The 25,999-nt window shown below is 44.2% G+C and overlaps 1 protein-coding gene across 4 annotated transcripts in view; it reads right to left on the reverse strand.

The window, feature by feature from the left end:
- Positions 1-25,999, reverse strand: part of FBXO21 (F-box protein 21) — a 55,186-nt gene that overhangs the window by 2,515 nt on the left and 26,672 nt on the right. For 2 of the 4 annotated variants that reach the window (XR_005222342.2, XR_005222343.2), the window contains exons 10-12: positions 25,135-25,325; positions 22,872-23,029; positions 159-462 (exon numbers count right to left, since the gene is read on the reverse strand). Coding sequence is in view for 2 of the 4 variants with exons in the window: in XM_043529163.1 (XP_043385098.1) it covers positions 12,875-13,053; positions 22,872-23,029; positions 25,135-25,325 (528 nt within the window). In the remaining 2 variants the exon portion in view is untranslated. Of the gene's footprint in view, positions 1-158; positions 463-7,425; positions 13,054-22,871; positions 23,030-25,134; positions 25,326-25,999 lie in introns of those variants that run through there. The other 2 variants (XM_043529163.1, XM_037878411.2) reach the window with 1 other exon arrangement.

The following is a 25,999-nucleotide window of genomic DNA, read 5'->3' on the forward strand; positions in this document are numbered from 1 at the left end:
ACCTCTCTGCCAAGCAACTTCCATTGCTGAAGTACGACAGTTTTCTTTGGAAAAAAAAAAAAAAGCCCCAAAACCTTGTCTAAGCAGCAGCGTGCAGTGGTTGCTCGTCTGCTGGTGTTTAGACACCATAGCAGTGTAAAACTACAATGCGGTCTCACCTTACTGTCAAGCATAAGCAATTCCACATCCTTTTTCAGCCCAGTCAGGCAACCCCGGACGTCACATGAAATGCTTGTTTCTTCTTCTCGGTTGCTCCCTTATCTCGTCCCTTTGCCTGCTCACTGCCTTGTGTCTCATCAACAGCTGGCCTCTTAGTTGGCAGCTCTAATGTGTACAAATTAGCAGCTACTGAGCGGACATCCTGTCCTTTCTGCTGTTTCCTTCGTACACGAAGAGGCTGTAGATCAATAAACCATATTTATAGTCCAGGGGTGCATAGAAGCCGAGGCCTCGTAGTAGGCGCTGTACAGAGAGAGAGAGAGAGAGAGAGAGATTACCAGCTTGTCAGGTAAGGAACAAAATGAAAGGCATTTCCCCAGATGATGATCATGGTTCCCCGAAACAGACCCAGATCCCTGCCGGAGTCAGAGCAATCAGCATTCCCCCGGGACGTAGAAGGGGCAGGGGTGGTTTGTGGGGAAGGGAGACTGCTGCTGCTGCTTAGACTATTTGGTGGTCTCTGTGAAAGGTGTTGGTATTGTAAATCCATTTCCCAGGCGCGTGGCACTGGTGTCTTGTCAACAGTTGGCACCATTGATGATTGTCTTGGTGGCCTAGGTCATTCAGTCTTTTGGGGACATCCTCAGGTCCTAGCTGAGGTACTTGGGCGGGCTAGGTCCAGCACATGGGGAAGTCAAGCTCTGAGCAAGCTACACCTGCTCTGTGGATGAGAGAGAGGGCTTCAGTCTCCAAGGTTGTGAATCTGGCAACCTTCCCCAGCTCTAAATACAGCCAATGAAAAGAATAAAACTTTAAATAGCCATGCACAGATATTTACTGCCCACTCTGCCCCATACACACAAACCAGCTGCCTTTTAACAGGGCTGGGGGGGGGGTGGAATTGCTTTTTTCTGATGAGGACACATTCTCTAGGCTGCTCTGCCCACGTCAGGATCTCAGCCACTTTACTTAGAGGTAGGTAACTCTGCTTTGTCAATGCTCCAGGGGATTGTGCTTTACCACATCCATTCATCCATCTTCTTCCACTAAGTAAAAAAAAAAATACAGTGATGGCTCCCACCCCCCCAAGTAGAACATCGCACAACTCCCACCATCCAGAGAAAGACCGCGACTTCTGTGGGGAAAAATTTAGCTCCTATGTAACCGCTAAGATCACTGCCTTGTGATTAGAAGGGAAAAAGTAGTATTTTTCAAGGTGTGCATTTGAGGATAGCACTTTGGGTCGAGTCAGCGTCAGGATTTCCCGCTCTGAGCAGACTCTCCAGGTGTTTGTGGGGGTCTCACAAACGGCAGAGAAACATTTGAAAAAAGGGGGGGGGGGAGGAGAAAGTGACTGTGAACCCAAAGTTTTACAAGGAGAACACAGGTGAAAGGGAAGTGCCTGAACCTGCTGTAAAGCTGCTTTTTGAAACTGACAAAATTTCCAGTTGACTGTGTCCCTTTCCCATCAGTCTTGTAGATTTTGGGGGTAATGCACAGAACAAACAACTGAGTTCAGCCTGCTCACATGGGCATCCTTGTTCAAATGCCATCACTCCCTCACTGTTAAATAAACTTAAAAAGATCCTCCTAACCTGTGTCCTGAGCTAGAAGGCAAGCCAAGCTCCCCCCGATCGTTAAGATGCATTTGTCAGTCACTTTGGCCCTGTGCTGGCCTGTCTGTAACTTACCTTCCAGCTAAGTCACAGACCCCTTCTGGGATAACAGAAGTCCCTCTACCCCGCAGGAGCTATTCCGCAGCCCCTCCTCCGGGCTCAATCCTCTGCCCCACTCTGGGCACAGGAGCTCTTGTGTCAGGACTTTTACACCTTTTCCTCGGGGCCGCTTCCCAGCAGCCTGGTTTTAATTCAGCCTCTCCTCAGGTCCCCAGGCTTCTCCCCTGGAACAGCAACCCACTGGACACTAGACACTGCTTCCCCAGGCCTTGCCCCTTTTCCAGGGCCCACCCAGAAAGAGGCACTACCTACCTCTTCCTCTTTCTTTGACTGAGTTCTCCTGCCCCTCCATGCAGTGTAATCCGCCCTGACCCTTTCACACCTGGGGTCACTAGTTGTAATTACAGCATTAGATCAGGATAAGTTGTGGGATAGCTGCTAGGTCACAGGCAAGGCTGAGCCCACCTTCCCTTAAATGATACTAGATGGGGCCCAGTCCAACACCTCCCCCCGACCCAGTGTAATTTGGTGGGCTGATTAGACACTCAGACTGCTGTAAACCCTTTATTTGCCAGTATGGGGGCATATCCCCTATCAGAGTGAGGAACAGCAAAACAGTCCATTCATTAAAGACCCTGGCAGGGTTTTTTATAAGAGCCCAAGGGAGTTAGGCACCCAGTGCCCCTTTAGTACCCAATATTGGCATTGATTGCCCTTAGGCTCCATGGAAAAACCCACCCTATAGTGGTGGAAAATTGCACAAACGTCCTTGAGAGCACATTTGCGCAATCTGTCCTCTGCCTGGCAAAGGTATGCGGAGATGCCCACTAAGTCACTGCTCATACGGCTGACTGATAAGACTTTCACGCAGCCATGTGCTCGCTGGTTGAGAAGCCTTGTGCTCTAAGCTACATTCTCTGTGGCTCACACCACTTGCCCCACTTATGGCCCTGTCCCACTGTGCTCTCAGTGAGCTGGTGAACCAAACTAAAGACAGATCACTTACCTTAGAGTAACTGTGGTTCTTTGAGATCGTGTGCCCCTTTGGATCTCACTTCTGTGGTGTGGGCTCCATCCTTGCACGCACGTGTGGAGAACGGGGGAATGTTTGTAAGAGTTCTAGGAACACCACGTGGCTCAGTTTACTCATTCACTTTGTATTACTACCCAGGGGGTGTGAAGGGGGTAATTTCCCCCTGGGTCCAGGGGAAATGAGGCATAGTTGAATGTCTGGTACACTGCTTTGGCTGGAATCACCTTAGATGAATAGGGTGACTGGGAGACACAATGGAGGCCCCAATAACCAAACCTTCACTTTTAAGGCTGGGATTCAAGCCAAGGTGACCATGTGACCACAGCCAGGCTGCATTTGAAGATCGAGACCAGGGGTGAACAGACGAGTTTGCTGCTGCCTACAGCAGCTGGACACAGGATCAGCAGGAAGACAAAGACGAATCCCTGCTGGAAAAGCAGGTCGAAGTATTCTGTTACTATGGACTCTGACTTAAGCTTTATGAGACTGCTCTAACCAAGAGGCTTACATACTGTACTGCAGGCTTGTTTTGAAAGGGCTGCCCTGCATCAGGCAGGTACCTACGAGCTGCATTGCCTGAACGGGCCAAGTCTCTACCAGGCATCTGAACTCATTGGGACTGGCAGTAGAGACACAGTGAGAAACAAGTGCTGCTGGAGCTCAAAGGCCTCCTCTGAATCAGAGCCCCCGGACTCACCCTTGCAAAGAGGCTAACCCTAGGCAGCGGTTCTCAAACTGTGGGTCAGGACCTCAAAGTGGGTCACAACCCTGTTTTAACTGGGTCTCCGGAGCTGGTGTTAGACTTGCTGGGGCCGGGGTCTGGGCCTGAAGCCCAAGCCCAAGCCCCACTATCCAGGGCCAAAGCTGAAGCCCAAGAGCTTCATCCCTGGGTGGCGGGGCCCAGGGTTACAGGCCTCCCGCCTAGGGATGGAGCCCTTGGGCTTCGGCTTATGCCCCCCCACCCAGAGCAGTGCGGCTTTGCTCCCCCCCCCCCAGGCAACTGGGCTGGGGCAGGCTCAGGCTTCAATCCTGGGGTCATGTAATGATTTTTGTTGTCAGAAGGGGGTTGCGGGGCAATGAAGTTTGAGAACCCCGGACTAGGGCATGGCAAATAATAGGAGTACTCCTTCGGAAACTGTACAAAGCCTGGGGCATTAAAACCCCCTTGCTAATCCATAGAATCGTAGGACTGGAAGGGACCTCGATTGGTCATTTAGTCCAGTCCCCTGCACTCGTGGCAGCCCTAAGTATTATCTAGGGCCATTCCTGACCGGGGTTTGTCCAACCTGCTCTGAAAAATCTCCAGTGATGGAGATTCCACCACTGCCCTAGGCAATTTATTCCAGTGCTGAACCACCCTAACAGGAAGTTTTTCCTAATGTCCAACCTAAACCCCCCTTGCTGCAAATTAAGCTCATCGCGTCTTGTCCGATCCTCAGAGGTTAAGGAGAACATTTTTTCTCCCTCCTCCTTGTAACAACTTTTTATGTACTTGAAAACTGTTATGTCCCCTCTCGATCTTCTCTTCTCCAGACTAAACAAACCCCATTTTTCCAATCTTCCTTCCTAGATCAGGTTTTCTAGACCTTTAATCATGTTTGTTGCTCTTCTCCTGACTCTATCCAATTAGTCCACATCCTTCCTGAAATGTGGCGCCCAGAACTGGACACAATACTCCAGTTGAGGCCTAATCAGCGCGGAGTAGAGCGGAAGAATTACTTCTCGTGTCTTGCTTACAACACTCTGGCTAATACATCCCAGAATGATGTTCGCTTTTTTTTGCAACAGCGTCATACGATTGACTCTCATTTAGCTTGTGATCCATTATAAGCTTCAGATCCCTTTCCGCAGTACTCCCTCCTAGGCAGTCATTTCCCATTTTTGTATGTGTGCAACTGATTGTTCCTGTCTAAGTGGAATACTTGGAATTTGTCTTTATTGACTTTCATCCTGTTTACTTCAGGCTATTTCTCCAGATCATTTTGAATTTTAATCCTCTCATCCAAAGCACTTGCAATCCAATGCACACCAAAAGTGGGCTCTATATGGACAAATCCTCAAAGGAGGACTAGTTGTTTCATAACACTTGTGGGAAGCAAGTTTGGTTTTATTCTGAATTAAGAATACAATATACTAGATCAGATTTTTGGGCAAATGGCTAATCTGAGAGCAATTCAAAGTCCATCCTGTCTCCCTCCTGTTTCTGATACAGCTGAGAAATAACTCAGGGTTGAGTGCAAATGTGATTAGAGCAGGAATGGGAGACAGAATTAGGGCAAGGGGCAGCTGGGATTGTTAGAAAACACTCCTGGCCTCTGTGTCATGGCAAAGGAACAATGCACATAAATATCTCTCATGCACTGCTGAAAGTTTAGAGACAAAAATACCACACAGCTGGGAAGACATGATCATGTGCAGGTCTGTAGCGCTGGAGCACTTGGCTTTAAAGGAAAATGCAGGATTAATGCATAAAGTTAACAGTGCCCTCCTGCACAGGAGACCCAGTAGGGCGGGAAGATGACAGGGGCTGTGTATGTCAATTGATAAGTGAATCTGATGGGCTTTAAAGGGAATCCTGTTCGAACGATGAGTGGACTTCCTCCCCCCCTCCCTCCGCTAGCGTGCAAGAGTGGCTGTTGATTGGTCTGTCCACCTCCCAGACATTTCTGGAATAAAAGCGCCGCTCTCGGACGCTAAACAGAGTGCACAGATCCCAATCCTGAATGCAGCGCTTGCTGTTCAGCATCCACACGTCCACCCACAATGGCTGCCAGGAAGAGAGGCCAAAGAATTGTTTGTAAAGGCAGCATGATCAGTGCTAAGTGACTGAAAGGAAGATAGGGGAATTTCTGTACATGGTAGATAAGATAATTCCACCAACCTGTGTAAATGCATTTAAAGTTACAAAGCAACATAGGTATGGCTCTGTGAGTTACCATCAAGACATGTATCAGCGAGAGATGCATCAAAGAGCCTAAACCTGTCAGCCGTCAGCTACCATGCAGCCACATTGTTAAAGAAGGAAATCGTACTCCTTGGTGGATTTCATGGAGTCTTCTGGCTCTTTGTCCTTCCCTGGCACAGGAGCCTGTTCTAAAGATATGCCACCAATAGACCTCCACTATTCTGGTTACAATGGGAAAGCGCTCCCAAAATGAAGGGTATTACATTGTGCCTAACAGTGGTCAGATACAGGATCGATCTGACCTCCCTTAGGAAGTTTATTCTACAGCTGGGTCATACCAGAAGAGCAGATGGTCCCGGATTGAGATACGATTGCTGATATCATTTGGGGGTTGCCTACATTAGGGATTTTTACACCAGTACAAACCCACAACCTTAGATGTGTTACACTAGTGTAAAGCAGGACTTGTACTGGTACAAGTTACTCTGCTTGCAAACACTTCATCCAAGTACAAGGTGTCTATATTGGGAACTTGTACTGTTGTAGCTATGTCAGTGCAAAACTCCATAGAAGTGACAAGCCCTAAGAGCCAGAAGAGGGATCTGGAGCACAAGAGATAAGCATTCCATGGCAGCTATTCACAGTAGGAAGGCTAGCTGCCACATTCTGGACAACTGGAACATTACTTCCACCACGCAGTGAATTACAGTCTTGCAGTCCAAAAGGGACAAATGCAAATCATTGTGACTAGCTCTGTTTGGGAAGGAGTGGGATGGAAAAAGGCATCAAAACTATTCATAAAGCACTCACTGATCTCCACTAATGTATTTGCTCCTCTGCCCTGAGATTTTTTTTTCAAACAATTTTAATTTACATTTGTTAAGCAAATCGTCCATCTACTTACCTGTAGGAAAAAGCAGCAATAAGAAGAGTACATGGTCCCTACCCAGCTTAAGTGTCTTGCTCCTGATGCAAATGATTTTTAAAAATGAATATTAGCATAGTTCAGCTCCGTAAGGGCTATTTCAGAAAAGTATGGTTGCCAAGTCAAGAAGTTAAAAGCAACAAATTGGAGAAATCAGCAAGGATGGCGTTAAGAGTTTTGGAGAGCCATAAGCAATAGCCAGAAGCTTGGCTTTCCCATTCCTGCCTTCAGTCCCGGTGCTAGAAGAGGGAACTGGGCTTTGTGCACAGTTGTAGCAGGTTGGGTGAGGGAGGAAAGAACTCAAAACACAACATCAAGACAAAATTGCTGAGGATTCTACAAGGAATCTAGAAGCAAGAGAGCCCTGTGTAGTTACTAGATTTTCTGGTACTTAAGGCCAGCCATGGACACTAGTAAGCTGCTTTGTTTTTAGGGTCTAAGGCATATGCTTTAGAAAACTGAGCTTAATGTTAAAATGGAACTCCGGTCCACATTGTAGAAAAACCTATTTTATATGCCTAATCAGACATACCAGAGAATGTAAAAAAAAAGCATACCATATGGTTTCTTCTATTTCCGATATGCCCCCAGGGCTTTCATACCTATAGCATTCTTTACCCTTAAAAATGTTCCTAACAGCCCTTTGTGATCTGTTTTAAAACCCCACAAGCCTCTTGGTTTGTAACATGGTAGGTGGTCTGCTTTAGAAGAAAAACAAATAGCCAAATTTTTAATCAATTATTTATTTTATTGGGATTTTCCAAGTCATAAGGGCCATAGGACGTGGCGGGAAAAGTTGTCCAAACATTGAATAAAAAAAAATTCAGGAGAAATACAAATTGGGAAAAACCAGAGCACCTAGAGAACCACGCGAATCATTAGGTATTGGACATTCCTTATCCGTTATAAGAGAGATATGTAATGTTACGTTTCAGTGTTGTACAAGTGAAACATTGGCAAGAATCAAGGCCATTGCAGGCAAGTCTCAACATCCCTCAGATCCACTCGCCATCATCCTCATGTACCATGAAGTAAAAGTTACATAGCAATTTGAGTACTAGCATCCAAAACTGAGGTGTCCAGTGCCCTGTCCCATCAGAGAAATCAATACAAGAGTAAATCAGAGAATTCAGCACCAAGCATTTTATAGTTTCTCAAGAGAAAGTTGGAAAAAAGACAAAAGCCCTTTATTTTCACAAAGAGTTAGGTCTCTAAGTGTCTTGGGAGTAAGGGAAAGAACAGGACCTTGTACAACAGACTTTACACTTACCCCAAAGAGTAGTAGAAACAGATGATCAGTTCCACCTGTGCCTGGAGCTCAGAGCTTCCATAACTTGAGCAGTCACATACTAAAGACAGTGAACCTGATAACTGGGCAGAACAGTACTTGCCACACAGATTACCCAATATGGCTTGAAGGTGACCCAATCACATTTATCACCCACCAGCTGAAGATAATAAATCATGAACCTAATATACATTGCTTCCCCCTAGCTCTCCTTATCCTTCCATTCCTTTCTCCTCTCCATACTTTATTGTGTTATCTTCCATTGCCAAAAGCCTTGTGAAGTGATATTTTTAATGCAATTAACACCTCACCAGTCCCTATTATCCTCCTGAAATACGGACTGACGCCTCCTTCTAATATCCATGAGACAGAGGGTGAAAAGGAGTAGGACAGTATTAGCTGCAGCAGGAAGTGCATTTTTTTTTTTTTAAAAAGGTAGAGTATATATTTACCACGGGGAACAAGAATTTGTTACTAGACTGGACAGGTACAGAAATCCATTTTACTTGGAGAAAATGAGATGGAGCAAAGTTGGATGACACAAGACAGTCTTCCAGTTTCTCTGGAAAACATGCCACATTTTCAGAAGCAAGCTAGTCACAGGCCTGGTAAAGGACCAGCTTAGATATTATTTTGTCTGTATATACTGGCTGAAGTCAGTCAAAAAGAAGAGCTCAAGAGAATCAGAAGTTCCAGAATCAATGTCCTTCTGAAACAAAAAGAGTGCAGCCTAGAAAAGATTCTACAAAATGCACACACCAGTGGAGGAGGTTTGGGGCTGCTGATGCCAGAGTTATCCTTGCACAAGATCCATAAAGTTGGACAGATGTTCCCTAGAAGTCAGATTAACCCCATGTGTCTTTTCATGCCCAATAATTGATATAGCTAACATGGCTTCGAAGAGTTGCACTCACAAAACACACCTGGAATAATTTTAATTTTCATAGGCCAGTAAAATATTTGTTTCTCCTACATCAGCATCAGTGTGTTAAATGTGGACATGTGAATATTGTGCCCATTCTAGAAAGTTTTCTTGACAGTTTTGGAAGATCAATCTAACCTCTGCTTAGGTGTGTATGCAAGCAGTGTTAATAATAACCAAGATGCTACATTCATTTCCCCCCCACTAAGACTGAGAGAAGTTGCAATAGGAGATACACAAGTAATATTTTGCTATGGGATATAGGCTACTAAAAATATGAACAGGGAAAAGGAACAAAGTGGACATGTAGAATTGCTTAACAGAGTGGAACATAATTACAAGAATGAAAACCCTACAAAACCAAGAGACTGTTTAATACAATTTGTAATGGCAAGTTCATAAACTCTAATATTGCTTTAGGAAAAACTGTTTGTACCTTTAATATGTACATAATTACTACAGATGACATACGGAACACTTCATAGGACAAGATACAACTCTCAGAGCTGTTTTATATCCTGGAAGGCTTCTCCCAAATTAGAAACGTGTTTTGACTATTGTTCTAAAGGTAGATTTTTGTGGAGTATCAAGTGATAACTCAAGAATTTGGCTTTGGATGTAATTTACTCAGAATAAAATGATCTAGGTGAAGTGATTTGTCAAGTTAAGCAAGTCTGACCCTATATACATCTATAATCCTGTCAATGGTCTTTTCCTCCAGGCCCTGATCTTTCATGTTTTGGAATCATCATCTACTAAAGATATACTCTGAGTGAAATACAGTTCTACTCCAAGAAGTCACTGTGAAAATGGCAACTGACTTACCAGATCTGTGCATATACACAAATGAGCTCTGACCACTTTAGTGATTAAACTAAGCTCACGCTATTTTTTACTCCAGTTAGCTGCACAGAATCAATGAAGCTAAAAATGAGCAATTCATTCTTGTGCAACAGAATTGTTTACTAAGTTCCAATCACTTACATTTCTGCAACCCCATGGAAAGCAATGGGATCACATGAGTGTCACTGAGGATGTAATTTTCCCTACAGAGCCTTTTTTACTAGTGATATCTAAAAGAAGAACCCAAACTTGACTCAGATCCCCAACTGGGTATGTAGACTGGTAGTTAGAAAGTTAATCTTTTTACTCCTAAACTTAGTCAATATGAAAAGAAAACTGAACATACATATAGTCACATGATGCCATTTTTACAGAATCATACGGCAGAGCAGAACCACAATCTGGGCTAAACTTTCCCATACAAAGGTTTTCACTTCTAACTGCACAGAAATCTTTCTGCTATTTTTAGTTCATGGACATGCAGAAATGTTCTACAGATCCTATGATTCACAAGTAATTTGTCCATAAAATTCTGCAGACCTTGTGCCCGTTCTTTAGACAAGATCAACCTAGTCTATAATATAGACACAAGCTAACACTGGAACAATTGTTTGAAAAGTAGCTATACACGACTCACTTTTAAAACTTGTATCCAACAGAACATTGCAATGGTTCCACCTCACAAACTGATACAGTAAGTGTGACAAGGGACGATGTCAAAAATTTGTGAAAAAGGTCAAGAACAGTTGCTAAGTTTTATCAGGTCCAAAATCCACTTTCTAAAAAAATATATAAGTGCCCAAATAAAAATGTACACAAACAGGCTATATGGGCTACTTTAGAGCTCATTTCATATCACTAAATTATAGCATATATTTAAAATGTGTCTCAATACATATTTACAGTTATAACTTGAGGTTAAAATTTTATTTTAATGTTACCTTTGAAGGCAAAAGAAAACCAAGTCACACAAACACGCTGCTGAAATAAACTCCTATGTGACCAGAGCTTGTGTAGGAGTTTAATTGCACGTGTACCATTGATATTCAATAGCAGAATAAGAGTTTGCATTTATAAAGCACCTTTCAGCAGAGGATTTCAGCCTTCCAAACATTTGCAAAACACCTTTGGGAGGTACTATAGGTAAATATTAGACCATCCATTCTGCAGATAAAGTGAGGCAGAGAGAAGTCACTTGCCCAAGGTCACACAGTGGGTAGTGGAAGAGCTGGGAACCTGGAAATCCTGACTCCTAGTCATCTGCCTCTTTCTACTAGATGTTTAAGGGTCAGATGCACAACAGCCTAGAAATTAAAACTGAAGGCAGTGTTCCCTCGTTTACGCAACTAGCAGAGTCCCTCCAAGCATGGGCAATTTTACAGGATAGGCCCTAAAAATTACATTTTCAACCCCTTAGAGACAGAGATTTGGAGTTTAGTTTGAAGTTTGCAGAGTTTGCACAGGGATTTAGTTACATTGCTCTCAAATCAGGGACAATTTTGTACCTAAATCCCCCTTCAATTCAGCTGGGATTATCAGAAAATTTATTGTAGCGTAATTTTATTCTTTCCTTTTTATTAGCACTATTAGGTTTTTTTCTGCTGCCTCTCTAAAGTGTTGAGGAACTTGCAGATCACAACAACTTTACTGTTGCTTGTTATTTACTTACACAAGACTGCGTGCAAATCAATGATTATCTTAAAAAGAAAGGTGCACGTTAGTGCACAGAGATATTTAAAATGTTACAAGAATAAGGGTGTCATCTTACTCTAACTAAGTCTTCTCTCTATAACTATGTAACTACTCGGTAATTAGAAACAATGACTGCAGCCTGCCAAGAGTTATTAATTTAGAAACTAAAGTACAATAGATATTCCATATCTTTGTACATACTTTGCAACTTCACATCCAATTCTTATGTAACCCTAAAAGAAAATAACCATGTACTATTTTTCTAGGCTTTGCAGACTCTACAGTGGCAGCCCCATTACAATTCAAGTGTCCTCAGTTTCTGAAACACCTCCCTTGCAGAAGTCAGAATTTGGACAAATAGTTAACCCTCTTAACCCCCTTCAAAGGGCAGTTTTCTTTTGATCAAAAGAGAGAAGGCATCATGATATACGAAATAAGGTCTTTATGTATTGTTTGCCAGATGCTGGTGTCTACTGGCTTTCATGGCACAATCGCAATCTGACAGTATAGATAACGACAGCTCACTAAATAAAGACTTCAGCAGTTTGCCATCCCAAGATGATGGTTCTACTAGCAAACGACAAGTTTTAACAGTTTCAACCAGGTAAGAGGAGACACGTAGAAAAATACATGTATGACCATATCACAAATTCAACACCATGAAGGGGACATAATGGAAGAAAAAGTACAGGTAGGAATCAGGGTCCCAACAAGAAGTTTATTGGGGCGAGAAAATTGCCAGGATCTTATTTTCTATAACGACGTGTTTGTAACAGCTGGAAGCATTACATGGAGGAGGTCCATTTAAGTTACTGCTGAACTCACCATCACATGGTGTCTCATGATTCTTGTTCGAGAAAGTTGCAGTGCCACTGCCAAGGCTGACAAGTGATTTCAGCACTGGAATGCTAGCAACACCAATCATTTTCAGGGTAAGAGGAAAATCAGAATCGAGGAAACTATTGTGGAACTTCAGAGAGACCTTAAAACTACCACATACACAGAATATATACATATAAAAAAAAATACTGCAAGTATGATCAATCTCCTTATCCATAACATGGGATTATTCCAGACTCCAGCTAGAGTCGTAACATGCTCAGATCCTAAATATGAAAAATAGATCATAAACACGAGTGGTAAATGCAAGCACTCAAGGGGATAATACACTTCATTCATTATCTTGAAGTGACAATCAAAGTATGCCTTGTCTGGAATATCAATGGATCCCAAATTAATTGACTAGTGCTGGCAGATGGTAACTGAGTGGGTATTGGACTAATGCGATCTTACAGGTTACGAAGTGCGATGCAATTCCTGGGGCATAAGCCTGAAGATCATTGTGAAAATTGGCTTCCATAATACTGTCCACAAAGAGGATACAGCAGCAGCTGTGACAAACTCTCTTCTGTCCTTGTGATCCAGTTACGCTCATTCCTTGACTGTACTGTAGATCTTTTGGATGGTTGCACAAGTAAGTTCCAAATCCTCAGGATATCTAATCTCCAGCTCTGCATTTGCCAGGTAGTGAGTGCCTGTAAATTCTGAAAAATAGCGGCCGATATCAGGGTGAGGGATTTCATTAGGCTCCAAATTATATTCCAAGTTCTCTGTAGGGAGAAGAAAAAGCAGTTATCAGCACACTAATGCCCAGCAATGAAGAAGCTATTTGTCTCTGCCTTCAGTTAGTCAGTCTTCTGTTTGAGGGTTTCACCTGCTCAGTTTTCTGAGCAGAGCGGATATATTTTTTATACTACCACCAAACTACCGTGTCTGAGAAGAGTACTGCTGGAATTAAACTAGAATGTCAGAATGCTAACTGGCTGTTGCTGTGAAGTCATTAATGGATATCAGTTCACTATGCAGAAGAGAAGGGAATGGTTCATACTGAAGAGAGAACAAGGACATCTGGGAGTTAGGGCCCAATCCTATCGGCACTCCATCTATGTAGAAGCTACACAACTGGGCTCTAACTCCCACAGTCAGGAAGCCAATTCCCAGAAGAGGTCCTTATAAACTGCCAAATTATTTGAAGAGCAAAGGAAAAGTCAGTTGTCTCAAACATGCACAAAGGAAGAATTGTATCTTCCCCCTTGAAGTTCCCGAGGACCTGCTGGGATTTGAGCTATGTCTAGCACACAGAGATTAGCATTTAAAATTCAAATTTTCTGGAATAGCAGTCCTATCAGAAGTAAATGTTTACTCCTTACCACCACAGTATTTTCATGTTCTTTCCTATTTTTAAAACATGACCATTTAATCATTGCACACACAGAGATTAAAGTAAGATCAGAAGCAATGGTGCTACAGTAAGAAGATGAACCAAATGACTACTACTCGTTTATTCTGTCAGAGAAAAAGCTCTCATTTGTGTAAAGCAGCATTGCTGTGCAGTGGCCATTAGTGACTCTCAGGTGTACGATCCCTGTGGAGGTCTTGAATGATGTAATGTATACTTGGCAGCAACTGGAATACGGGTGAATACAAGCTATGCACAGCACTGTTTAGCTTATTTATAGTTCTTGGGGAGGATGCTGAGATCACTGCTTAGGAACAATCCATCCATCCCTAGTTCTGAAACTAGCAACAATTAAACTGATCTTTCACAAGCAATATGGTGAAAATCACTTAGAATTACTGGTAATGCATTTAGTAGTTAATTCTGACCCAAACCACATAAATCGCAACTGTTAAAACTTTAAAAAACAAACATATTAGTTTGAAATTCTCCCCCTCAAAATCCCACACTCTCTCCAAAGCACAAAACTGAAATTGATGCAACAAGCAAAAAGTGACCTGCACAGAGTTTGGAAGGGACAAGAAGCGTGGGTGAGATATGGGATGGAAAGTAAGGACAAAACAACTGTGGCATATGAGATTGTGCTCCAGAACCAAAACCCCTGGAACTCACTAAAGATGAGAACTTGGGCTCTGCGACCAGCCAGTACTATAGTTACTAATTTAGATTACAAAAAGGGAAACAGATGAGAATATAACACATATAGTAAGATACTGGGGAAGATATTTTATTCTCATCCTAATAATGTGTGAAGAGAGAAGAAAACGCTATTTCTTAGAAAAAGCATGACATTCCAAAGTCTGCTTCATAAACACACAAGCATTGGGGCAGAGGCACAGATTCAAGAATCCCAAATACTACTTATTTTTGGACTACCAAGTGCAAAGTAAAATATTTGGGGAAATCTAGAACCACTAATCTCCCTGTATTTTACACCTACAAGTGTATCTGACCTTTACATTTAATTTTTAAACTTACCCTCATGTACTGTACTGCAAACTATGTTAGACAGCACCCTCTAGTGAAAGCTGAACCATATTCAGTCAAAATAAATTTTCATAATCAAAGTGCTTCAGAAACATTTAATCAATCTTTGTAACACCCCTGTGATGAAGGTATTGTCCCCATTTTATAGATAGTGAGAAGAAGGCAAGTGAAGTAATCTGCCCAGGATCAAAGGGGAAGTTAGTGTCACAGGAAGGATCAGAATGCAGGAGTTCCTAACACTCAATATTCCTGTGTTTGGACCACCACCAGATTTATTTTTTATACAGTACAGTGCATTAAAAAATGGCCAGAACAATTTCTATAAAAGACACAGTGATCATAAAAATGAAACCTTCCTTTATACAATGACTTTACTCCTGATTTTTGTCCAAATCTCCTTAGAAACCTGACAAAAACAAGAAAAAAAAATCCTCACAAAAGCCAAGAAATTCAGGGTTAAGGCTGAAATTCCATCATAGAATATCAGGGTTGGAAGTGTAACAGAAGGGACCTCAGGAGGTCATCTAGTCCAACCCCCTACACAAAGCAGAGCCAATCCCCAACTAAATCATCCCAGCCAGGGCTCTGACAAGCTGGACCTTAAAAACCTCAAAGGAAGGAGATTCCACCACCTCCCTAGGTAACCCATTCCAGTGCTTCACCACCCTCATAGTGAAAAAGTTTTTCCTAATATCCAACCTAGACCTCACCCACTGCAACTTGAGACCATTACTCCTTGTTCTGTCATCTGCCACCACTGAGAACACTCTAGATCCATCCTCTTTGGAACCCCCCTTCAGGTAGTTGAAAGCAGCTATCAAATCCCCCCTCATTCTTCTCTTCTGCAGACTAAATAATCCCAGTTCCCTCAGCTTCTCCTCATAAGTCACGTGTTCCAGTCCCCTCATCATTTTTGTTGCCCTCCGCTGGACGCTTTCCAATTTTTCCACATCCTTCTTGTAGCATGGGGCCCAGAACTGGACACAGTACTCCAGATAAGGCCTCGCTAATGTCGAATAGAGGGGAACGATCACGGCCCTCGATCTGCTGGCAATGCCCCTACTTATACATCCCAAAATGCCACTGGCCTTCTTGGCAACAAGGGCACACTGTTGACTCATATCCAGCTTCTTGTCCATTGTAACCCCTAGGTCCTTTTCTGCAGAACTGCTGCCTAGCCACTCGGTCCCTAGTCTGTAGCGGTGCATGGGATTCTTCCGTCCTAAGTGCAGGACTCTGCACTTGTCCTTGTTGAACCTCATCAGAGTTCTTTTGGCCCAATCCTCTCATTTGTCTAGGTCCCTCTGTATCCTATCCCTACCCTCCAGCGTATCTACCACTCCTCCCAGTTTAGTGTCATCTGCAAACTTGCTGACGGTGCAGTCCACGCCATCCTCCAGATCATTAATGAAGATATTGAACAAAACCGGCCCCAGGACCGACTCTTGGGGCACTCCGCTTGATACCGGCTGCCAACTAGACATGGAGCTATTGATCACTACCCGTTAAGCCCGACGATCTAGCCAGCTTTCTATCCACCTTATAGTCCATTCATCCAGCCCATACTTCTTTAACTTGCTGGCAAGAATACTGTGGGAGACCGTGTCAAAAGCTTTGCTAAAGTCAAGGAATAACACGTCCACTGCTTTCCCGTCATCCACAGAGCCAATTATCTTGTCATAGAAGGCAATTAGATTAGTCAGGCATGACTTGCCCTTGGTGAATCCATGCTGACTGTTCCTGATCACTTTCCTCTCCTCTAAGTGCTTCAGAATTGATTCCTTGCGGATCTGCTCCATGATTTTCCAGGGACTGAGGTGAGGCTGACTGGCCTGTAGTTCCCAGGATCCTCCTCCTTCCCTTTTTTAAAGATGGGCACTACATTAGCCTTTTTCCAGTCATCTGGGACCTCCCCCGATCGCCATGAGTTTTCAAAGATAATGGCCAATGGCTCTGCAATCACATCCGCCAACTCCTTTAGCACTCTCGGATGCAATGCATCCGGCCCCATGGACTTGTGCTAGTCCAGCTTTTCTAAATAGTCCCGAACCACTTCTTTCTCCACAGAGGGCTGGTCACCTCCTCCCCATGCTGTGCTGCCCAGTGCAGTAGTCTGGGAGCGGACCTTGTTCGTGAAGACAGAGGCAAAAAAAGCATTTAGTACATTAGCTTTTTCCACATTCTAGGTCACTAGGTTGCCTCCCTCATTCAGTAAGGGGCCCACACTTTCCTTGACTTTCTTCTTGTTGCTAACATACCTGAAGAAACCTTTCTTGTTACTCTTAACATCTCTTGCTAGCTGCAACTCCAGGTGTGATTTGGCCTTCCTGATATAACGCCTGCATGCCTGAGCAATATTTTTATACTCATTCCTGGTCATTTGTCCATTCTTTTTTGTGTTTAAGATCAGCAAGAATTTCACTGTTAAGCCAAGCTGGTCGCCTGCCATATTTACTATTCTTTCTACACATCGGGATGGTTTGTTCCTGTAACCTCAATAAGGATTCTTTAAAATACAGCCATCTCTCCAGGACTCCTTTCCCCCTCATGTTGTTCTCCCAGGGAATCCTGCCCATCGGTTCCCTGAGGGAGTCAGGCTGCTTTTCTGAAGTCCAGGATCCGTATTCTGCCGCTCTCCTTTCTTCCTTGTGTTAGGATCCTGAACTCGACCATCTCATGGTGACTGCCTCCCAGGTTCCCATCCACTTTTGCTTCCCCTACTAATTCTTCCCGGTTTGTGAGCAGCATGTCAAGAAGAGCTCTGCTCCTAGTTGGTTCCTCCAGCACTTGCACCAGGAAAATGTCCCCTACACTTTCCAAAAATATCTTGGATTGTCTGTGCACCGCTGTATTGCTCTCCCAGAAGATATCAGGGCGATTGAAGTCTCCCATGAGAATCAGGGCCTGTGATCTAGTAACTTCCGTTAGTTGCCGGAAGAAAGCCTCGTCTACCTCATCCCCCTGGTCTGGTAGTCTATAGTAGACTCCCACCACAACATCACCCTTGTTGCTCACACTTCTAAACTTAATCCAGAGACTCAGGTTTTTCTGCAGTTTCATACCGGAGCTCTGAGCAGTCATACTGCTCTCTTAGGCCTGGTCTACGCTATGAGTTTATGTTGATTTTAGCAGCGTTAAATCAAATTAACCCTGCACCCGTTCACACAACGAAGCCATTTTTGTCAACATAAAGGGCTCTTAACATCGATTTCTGTACTCCTCCCCGAGGGGATTAGTACTGAAATCAACATCGCCGTTTTGAATTAGGGTTAGTGTGGACGCAATTCGATGGTATTGGCCTCCAGGAGCTATCCCACAGTGCACCATTGTGACCGCTCTGGACAGCGCTCTGAACTTGGATGTACTGGCCAGGTGTACAGGAAAAGCCCTGGGAACTTTTGACTCATTTCCTGTTTGGCCAGGTGAGCTCATCAGCACAGGTGAACGTGCAGTTCCAGAATCGAAAAAGAGCTCCAGTATGGACTGAATGGGTGGTACTGGATCTGATCGCTGTATGGGGAGACAAATCTGTGCTATCAGAACTACGTTCTAAAAGACGAAATGCCAAAACATTTCAAAAAATCTCCAAGGCCATGAAGGACAGAGGCTACAGCAGGGACGCAACACAGTGCCGCGTGAAACTTAAGGAGCCTCAGACAAGCGTACCAGAAAACCAAAGAATCACACGGATGCTCCAGGACAAAGCCCCAGATATGCCACTTCTATGCTAAGCTGCATGTAATTCGGGGGGGGGGTGGGGGCTGCCACCACTACCCCACCCCTATCTGTGGACTCCGATGATGGGTTACTTTCCACCATGCCTGAGGATTTTGCGGACGGGGAAGAGGAGGAGCACGACGAGCTTGGGGAGAGCACGCAGCACACCGTTCTCCCCGACAGCCAGGATTTTTTATCACCCTGACTGAAACACCCTCCCAACCCAACCAAGCTGGAGAAGGGACCTCTGGTGAGTGTACTTTTTAAAATATAATACATGTTTTAAAAGCAAGCATTTTTTAATGATTCATTTGCCCTGAGGACTTGGGATGCATTTGTGGCCAGTACAGCTACTGGAAAAGTCTGTTAACGTGTCTGGGGATGGAGCGGAAATGCTCCAGGGACAACTCCATGAAGCTCTCCTGGAGGTACTCTAAAAGCCTTTGCAGAAGGTTTCTGGGGAGAGCAGCCTTATTCTGTCCTCCATGGTAGGACACTTTACCACGCCACGCTAGTAGCAAGTAATCTGGTATCATTGCATGACAAAGCCTGGCAGCGTATGGTCCCGGTGTTTGCTGGCATTCAAGCAACATCCGTTCTTTATCTCTCTGCGTTATCCTCAGAGAGTGATATCGTTCATGGTAACCTGGTTGAAATAGGGGAATTTAATTAAAGGACATTCAGAGGTGGCCGTTCCTACTGGGCTGTTTGCCTGTGGTTGAAAAGACTAACTCCCCGCAGTTAGCGAAGTGGTGGTGGGGGGCCATTGGCATTGAGCTGTTCGCGTTTGGCTAGCAGGGGGTAAAGCGATCATCACAGAGAACTGGATGGTTGGGGGGGTTAGTTTGGTTTCTGCTGCTGCATGTTAACACAAAAACCGCAGCACTAAATGGCCAACTCAACGGGCTTTGCTTGTATGGGAAAGGAGGGCGCTGCTGTTATGAAGGTTGCAGAAGCCAAAAGACCATGGCTTACCATGGCCTCCTGCAAGCTGAATTCTGTTGCCCAGCACTGCGTGTGTGATCTCTAACACCAAAGCCGCAGGCACTCAATATAAGATGCAAAATGCGACCTTGTACTGAAATCACACTTGCTATGTAATGTGAATAGTGTTGTTCACCGTGAAAGAGTATAGCCGTTGTTCTGCGAAATATATCTTTTTAAATACTTCACTCCCTTTTTTTCCTCCCGCAGCTGCAAATGTTTCAAGCCTTCCTCCTCCGTCCCAAAGGCTATTTCAGATAAGGCGGTGAAAAAAAATGCACGTGCGATGAAATGTTCTCTGAACTCATGCAGTCGTCCGGCACTAACAGAGCTCAGCAGAACGTGTGGAAGGACACAGTAGCACAGTATAGGAAAGCGGCCAATGAACGTGAGAACAGGAGGGATGATCGAGATGAGAGGTGGCAGCAGGAAGATCAGAGAAGGCAGGATGCAACGCTGGGGCTACTGTGGGATCAAACGGACATGCTCCAGCATCTGGTGGAGGTTCAGGAACGGCAGCAGGATTACAGACTGCAGCTGCAGCCCCTGTTTAACCGCCCTCCCTCCTCCCCAAGTTCCATAGCCTCCTCACCCAGACGCCCAAGAACGTGGGCGGGGGCGGGAAGGGAGAGGAGGCTCTGAGCACCCAACCACTCCACCCCAGTGGACAGCCCAAGCAACAGAAGGCTGTCATTCAACAAGTTTTGAAGTGGCCTTTTCCTTTCCTCCTCCCACACCCCACCTGGTCTACTTTGTGAGTTCTCTCTCTATTTTTATAATCAATTAATAAAGAATACGTGGTTTTTAAACGATAGTGACTTTATTTCCTTTGCAAGCAAGCTGTGATAGAAGCGGGGAGGGTGGGTTGCTTACAGGGAATTAGAGTCAACCAAGGGGGCAGGTTTTCATCAAGGAGAAACCAACAGAAGTGTCTCACGGTACCCTGGCCAGTCATGAAACTGGTTTTCAAAGCTTCTCTGATGCGCAGCACTTCCTGCTGTGTTCTTCTAATCACCCTGGTGTCTGGCTGCATGTATTCAGTGGCCAGGTGATTTGCCTCAACCTCCCACTTCGCCATAAACTTCTCCCCCTTACTCTCACAGAGATTGTGGAGCACACAGCAAGCAGCAAGAACAATGGGAATATTGGTTTCACCGAGGTCGGAGCGAGTCAGTAAACTGCGCCAGTGACCCTTTAAACGTCCAAATGCACACTCTACCACCATTCTGCACTTGCTCAGCCTATAGTTGAACAGCTCCTTACTACTGTCCAGGGTGCCTGTGTATGGCTTCATAAGCCAGGGCATTAAGGGGTAGGCTGGGTCCCCAAGGATAACTATAGGCATTTCAACATCCCCAACAGTAATTTTCTGGTCTGGGAAGTAAATCCCTTCCTGCAGCCATTTAAACAGACCAGAGTTCCTGAAGATGCAAGCATCATGAACCTTTCCCGGCCATCCCACGTTGATGTTGGTGAAACATCCCTTGTGATCCACCAGTGCTTGCAGCACCATTGAGAAGTACCCCTTACGGTTTATGTACTGGCTGCCCTTCTGCTCCGGTGCCAAGATAGGGATATGCGCTCCGTCTATAGCCCCACCACAGTTAGGGAATCCCATTGCAACAAAGACATCTACAGAGTCACTACCTTTGATAGCAGCAGCTCAATGATTGCGTTGGCTATTTGCATCACAGCAACCCCCACAGTAGAGTTGCCTACTCCAAATTGATTACCGACTGACTGGTAACTTCCACAGGGCTATTGCCACTCGCTTTTGAACTGTGAGGGCTGCTCTCATCTTGGTATTCTTGTGCTTCAGGGCAGGGGAAAGCAAGTCACTAAGTTCCATGAAACTGCCCTTACGCATGCGAAAGTTTCGGAGCCACTGGGAATCATCCCAAACCTGCAACACTATGCGGTCCCCCCAGTCTGTGCTTGTTTCCCGGGCCCAGAATCGGTATTCCACGGAATGAGCCTGCCCCATTAACACCATGATCTCCAAATTGCCGGGGACCGCGGTTTGAGAGAAATCTGCGTCCATGTCTTCATCGCTCTCGTCACCATGCTGCTGTCGCCTCCTCACCTGGTTTTTCAGGTTCTGGTTCTGCATAAACTGCACGATAATGCGTGAGGTGTTTACAATCGTCATAACTGCTGCGGTGAACTGAACGGGCTCCATGCTTGCCGTGTTATGGCGTCTGCTTGGGCAATCCAAGGAAAAGGGTGCGAAATGATCGAAAGCAACGGCAGACATGGAGGGAGGGTTGACTGACGACATTTACCCATAATCACCCGCGACAAATTTTTGGCTCCATCAGGCATTGGGAGCTCAGCCCAGAATTCCAATGGGCAGCGGGGACTGCGGGATAGCTACCCACAGTGCACCACTCGGAATGTCGACACTTGCCACAGTACCGTGGATGCACAAAGCTGAATTAATGTGCTTAGTATGGACGCATGCACTCGACTTTGTACAATCTGTTCCCAAAAATTGACTTCTGTAAAATCGGAGTAATTTCGTAGTGTAGATATACCCTTACATACAGTGCAACTCCCCCACCTTTTCTGCCCTTCCTGTCCTTCCTGAACAGCTTATATCCATCCATGACAGTACTCCAGTCATGTGAGTTATCCCACCAAGTCTCTGTTATTCCAGTCACACCATAATTCCTTGACTGTGCCAGGACTTCCAGTTCTCCCTGCTTGTTTCCCAGGCTTCTTGCATTTGTGTATAGGCACTTAAGGTAACTCGCTGATCGTCCCGCTTTCTCAGTATGAGGCAGGAGCCCTCCCCTCTTGCGCCCTCCTGCTTGTGCTTCCTCCCGGTGTCCCACTTCCCCACTTACCTCAGAGCTTTGGTCTCCTTCCCCTGGTGAACCTAGTTTAAAGCCCTCCTCACTAGGTTACATCCTTAACATATTCTGTTTAGACAATGAAGCTCACCTTCTACGTGTTCAGACTGTTCTGAGGCCCCTTACAGAACTGCATCAACTGTAATACCACCAAATAATTTTCAGATTTAAGTAAAAGTTGGATCTATTCTTCCAAACACAGCAATCAAAGTTTTCAGCAGTGTTTTCTTATCATGTAAACTATTAAAGGTATTTCAGAATAAAATTGGAGAGTGGCAAGTTAAACTGAAGTTAACTTTTGAGTTCATTCCTAGTAATACTGATCTCATTGAGGAGTTATGGGGGTGTTCAGAAGCAAGGTAGGTCAATTTAAGATTTGAATATCAGTTTCCTTCTTGCTTTAATCTTGATTTTCAGAGTACATATTAATCTGTTTAAATAATAATCCCTAGTGTTTTAATATCCATATAACTTTAGTGTAAATATTAACATTGTTCAAATAGTAAGCAGAATGGATCTGATATACCACACATGTACATATAAATGAAATGCACACGTATCACATCTACAGGCTGATTTATTTGCTCACCTTGAGCAGCGTATCTGCAGGATCCATCCTCCACCAGCACATTGTAAAAAGGTTGATGGGGGCCATGAGGTAGGCTATGGACATTCATATTTCTAATCCATTCTTGTCCCATCATGCAGGTGGGATCCCAGCCATAGATGACACAGTTATAGCCGTATCTAATAAGAAGTATTAAAAAAATTAATCAAAATCTTGGAAAGGTGCACAGCTAGATACTCTTCTTGAGAGAGGAAGACTACCACTAAAGGGTATGGGATCTGCATGCTGGCACTCATGAGCTCCTGGGAGAGATTCTGTATAAAGAACACCATTGACTGAAGTAGATTAAGAAATTCATGTTCTACCTTCAAACTGAAGACAAAGCAAATTAAGAGTAATTTTGAGAACAAAAGATTAATGGAGTTCTCATGGTGCCAATTCTAATCCAATCCACCTGAGCATGGGACTGCAAGTGGAAGACTTGTTCAAAGAGATCCTTTTACAATATTCCTTCGTATGGGAGGGAATTGGAACAGTCATCCCGTACTTTAACTCCGTGGTCAAAGAAAATATTTTGAATAATAAAGCAAACTCACATTTGTTTAACTGAACACAAACAGCCATTCTCTCCCCATCTCTGCTGATAAACCAATAATCATTTTCACCATGGTTCTTGCCTCACACCCACCCAAATCACTTCAGAGATGCCGACACCTTCTTTCCATTTCCTCAATGGCTGATCAGTCCCAGTCTATCCTTCACCATAGTATTTGAACGCCCAGAGCAGGACAGCATCTACTAGCTCACAGCCCATACACCATAAATCTTACTTTGCAGCAAATGGTCATAGGGGATCACGCCACAACTTGTAAGCCCAAGGGCAAATTCCAATAAAGAAGTTTTTTATGCAGAATTAGTTTACAAGAATTTCTAAAGGGTGAAGTACAACCTTGTAAGAGCCTCAGGTATGTAGTTCAGGTATACTGCCCCCAATCCCACCTTCCTTGGTAACAAACACCTTGCTGTCATATAAGCACATAGGGACCACTGTGATCATCTAGTCTGACCTCCTGTATAAAACACACGCCATAGAACTTTCTCAAAATATTTCCTAGAGCAGATTTTTTAGAAAGCCATCCAATATGGATTTTAAAATGGTCAGTGATGGAGAATCCACCACAACCCTTGGTAAATTCATACTATGGACCTCGTCAAGTTTCCTTCAAACGAACTAACTCCCAAATGACAAATACAAATCATGAGTTAAATACTAAAAGACAAACAAACAGTATGTGGCACAGATTAAAGTGAATTTGAAAACTACAGTGAAATTACAGTAAAACAGAAAAATTAAGAACTGGGAAGGAGAAAAGATGTAGTCTAAGAGTAGATTTGGGGAAAAAGCATATTTAGTTGCTATGCTCTGGTCAAATACTAAAACTGCAATCAAACCTATTACAATGCAAACTGACCTGCAGCTTACATTTAACACTCAGTTTAGAAGTCATTGAATGGGGAGGGACAATTATTGTCCATTCCTGCTATGTGACCCTAGGATTTCTGGGCAACGAGTTTCCAGAAACATAAAACCTATTTTATTTTTATAGTATTATAGGTGATTGTGCGGTACCCTCTGAGAAGTCAAAGTGACTGTGTCTGTCCTTAAACCTGCTCCTCATGCACTTATCAGGAACCGGGCCAGAAAAGCAGCAGAAGTAGCACATCACCAGCAGGCTGCATCCCCCCAAAAATAAAGGCAGAAAAATGAAGTCTCCAGTGAATGCCGGGAGGGGGGGCGGGGGGGGGGAGATATTATGGGAGAAAGATGATGTATAAGATTTTCTTGTTCCTTCCCACTGTCCCTTCAAAGAGGACAGAAGAGCAAGAACAGAGAAAACAATGCGATATACTCATCGCTATCAGTACTATTCCAAGAGCTTAGCCATAGAATCCCTGCCAACACATTAACACTTAGGGTTCAGATGGCTCATCTTCATGGTCCTCTTACTAAGCAAAGAATGGACAACACACTTGCAATCCGTCAAAGGACAGCGAAGTATACAGAAGTCAGGCTTCATATGTCTAAAAGGATACATAAATAACTACACATAGGGGCAGTATGTTCCTTCTCAGACACTTCTCTAACCCTTCCTTAGCATGTAATAAAAATGATGATCAATCGCAGCAAGAAGGAAGCAGCTGAATGCATCATTCCATACACAAACAAGAGCACACAGTGTTACAGTAGCAGCTTTTGGACACTGAAAGGTTCAGAGTTGATTACCTCTTGTGTTTCATGACCAGCCCAATAGAAAAGCAGATATCTTTGTGCTTCTCATCAGAACGGTGCTTCACCTCAGGTCCCACTTCCTCCTTACGGCGTTCAATATGCTCTAAGGTATGCTGAACTAAATATCCTACTGCCCCATGCTGGGATGGATCCAACACCTGAACATGCTGCAGGATATCCAGAACCTTCAGCAGGGAGAGAAAGACAACTAGGTTTATAAACAGGTGTCTATAGTAGCTTTAAAAAAAAAGAAAAGAAAAGAAAAACTATCTTCTCCATAGAGCTTAAGTGCCCAATTCTAGATGTCCGCTTCTCTTCAGATCAGGGTTCTCAAAACTTTTTCCATAAGGTGAACCACATTTTGCTACAGATTTTGGACGAGTTGCCATTTATCCACCACGGCACAGACTACCTCCTGTCCCATTCAGCATCATGTAACATGCACGTGACAACTACTGCAATTACTTACCGGAAAAGTAATATTAGGAAAATATTTAACAAATCAACTGCCTTTTATTGCAGTTTAGCAAGTGAAAGTGAGGAACCAGCACCCTGCAATCAGTCTTCAAAAACCAGCATCTGCTCTAGACTGCAGAGCTAAAGAGCCCTTCAGAGTTGTTTCTCATTACAAGCACCCTTAACGCCCACTAATACAGTCACTAGCCTCTTAGCCGGAAGGACTGGAGATAGTCCCTTCAAAGCCAACAAACACCACTCCTAATTTCTCAGAAAGGTCAGTGTTGCAAAACATGAGGTACGCTCCTGAAATGAGTGCACTAGCTATGACTCATAAGCCATACAATCGTTGAGAGCTAGGAGAAGGGTTCAGGATTCCAAACAATGTTTCTGAGATGGTGGG

This window comes from Chelonia mydas, chromosome 15 (genome assembly GCF_015237465.2).
Source record: "Chelonia mydas isolate rCheMyd1 chromosome 15, rCheMyd1.pri.v2, whole genome shotgun sequence".
Classification (NCBI taxonomy): Eukaryota; Metazoa; Chordata; order Testudines; family Cheloniidae; genus Chelonia; species Chelonia mydas.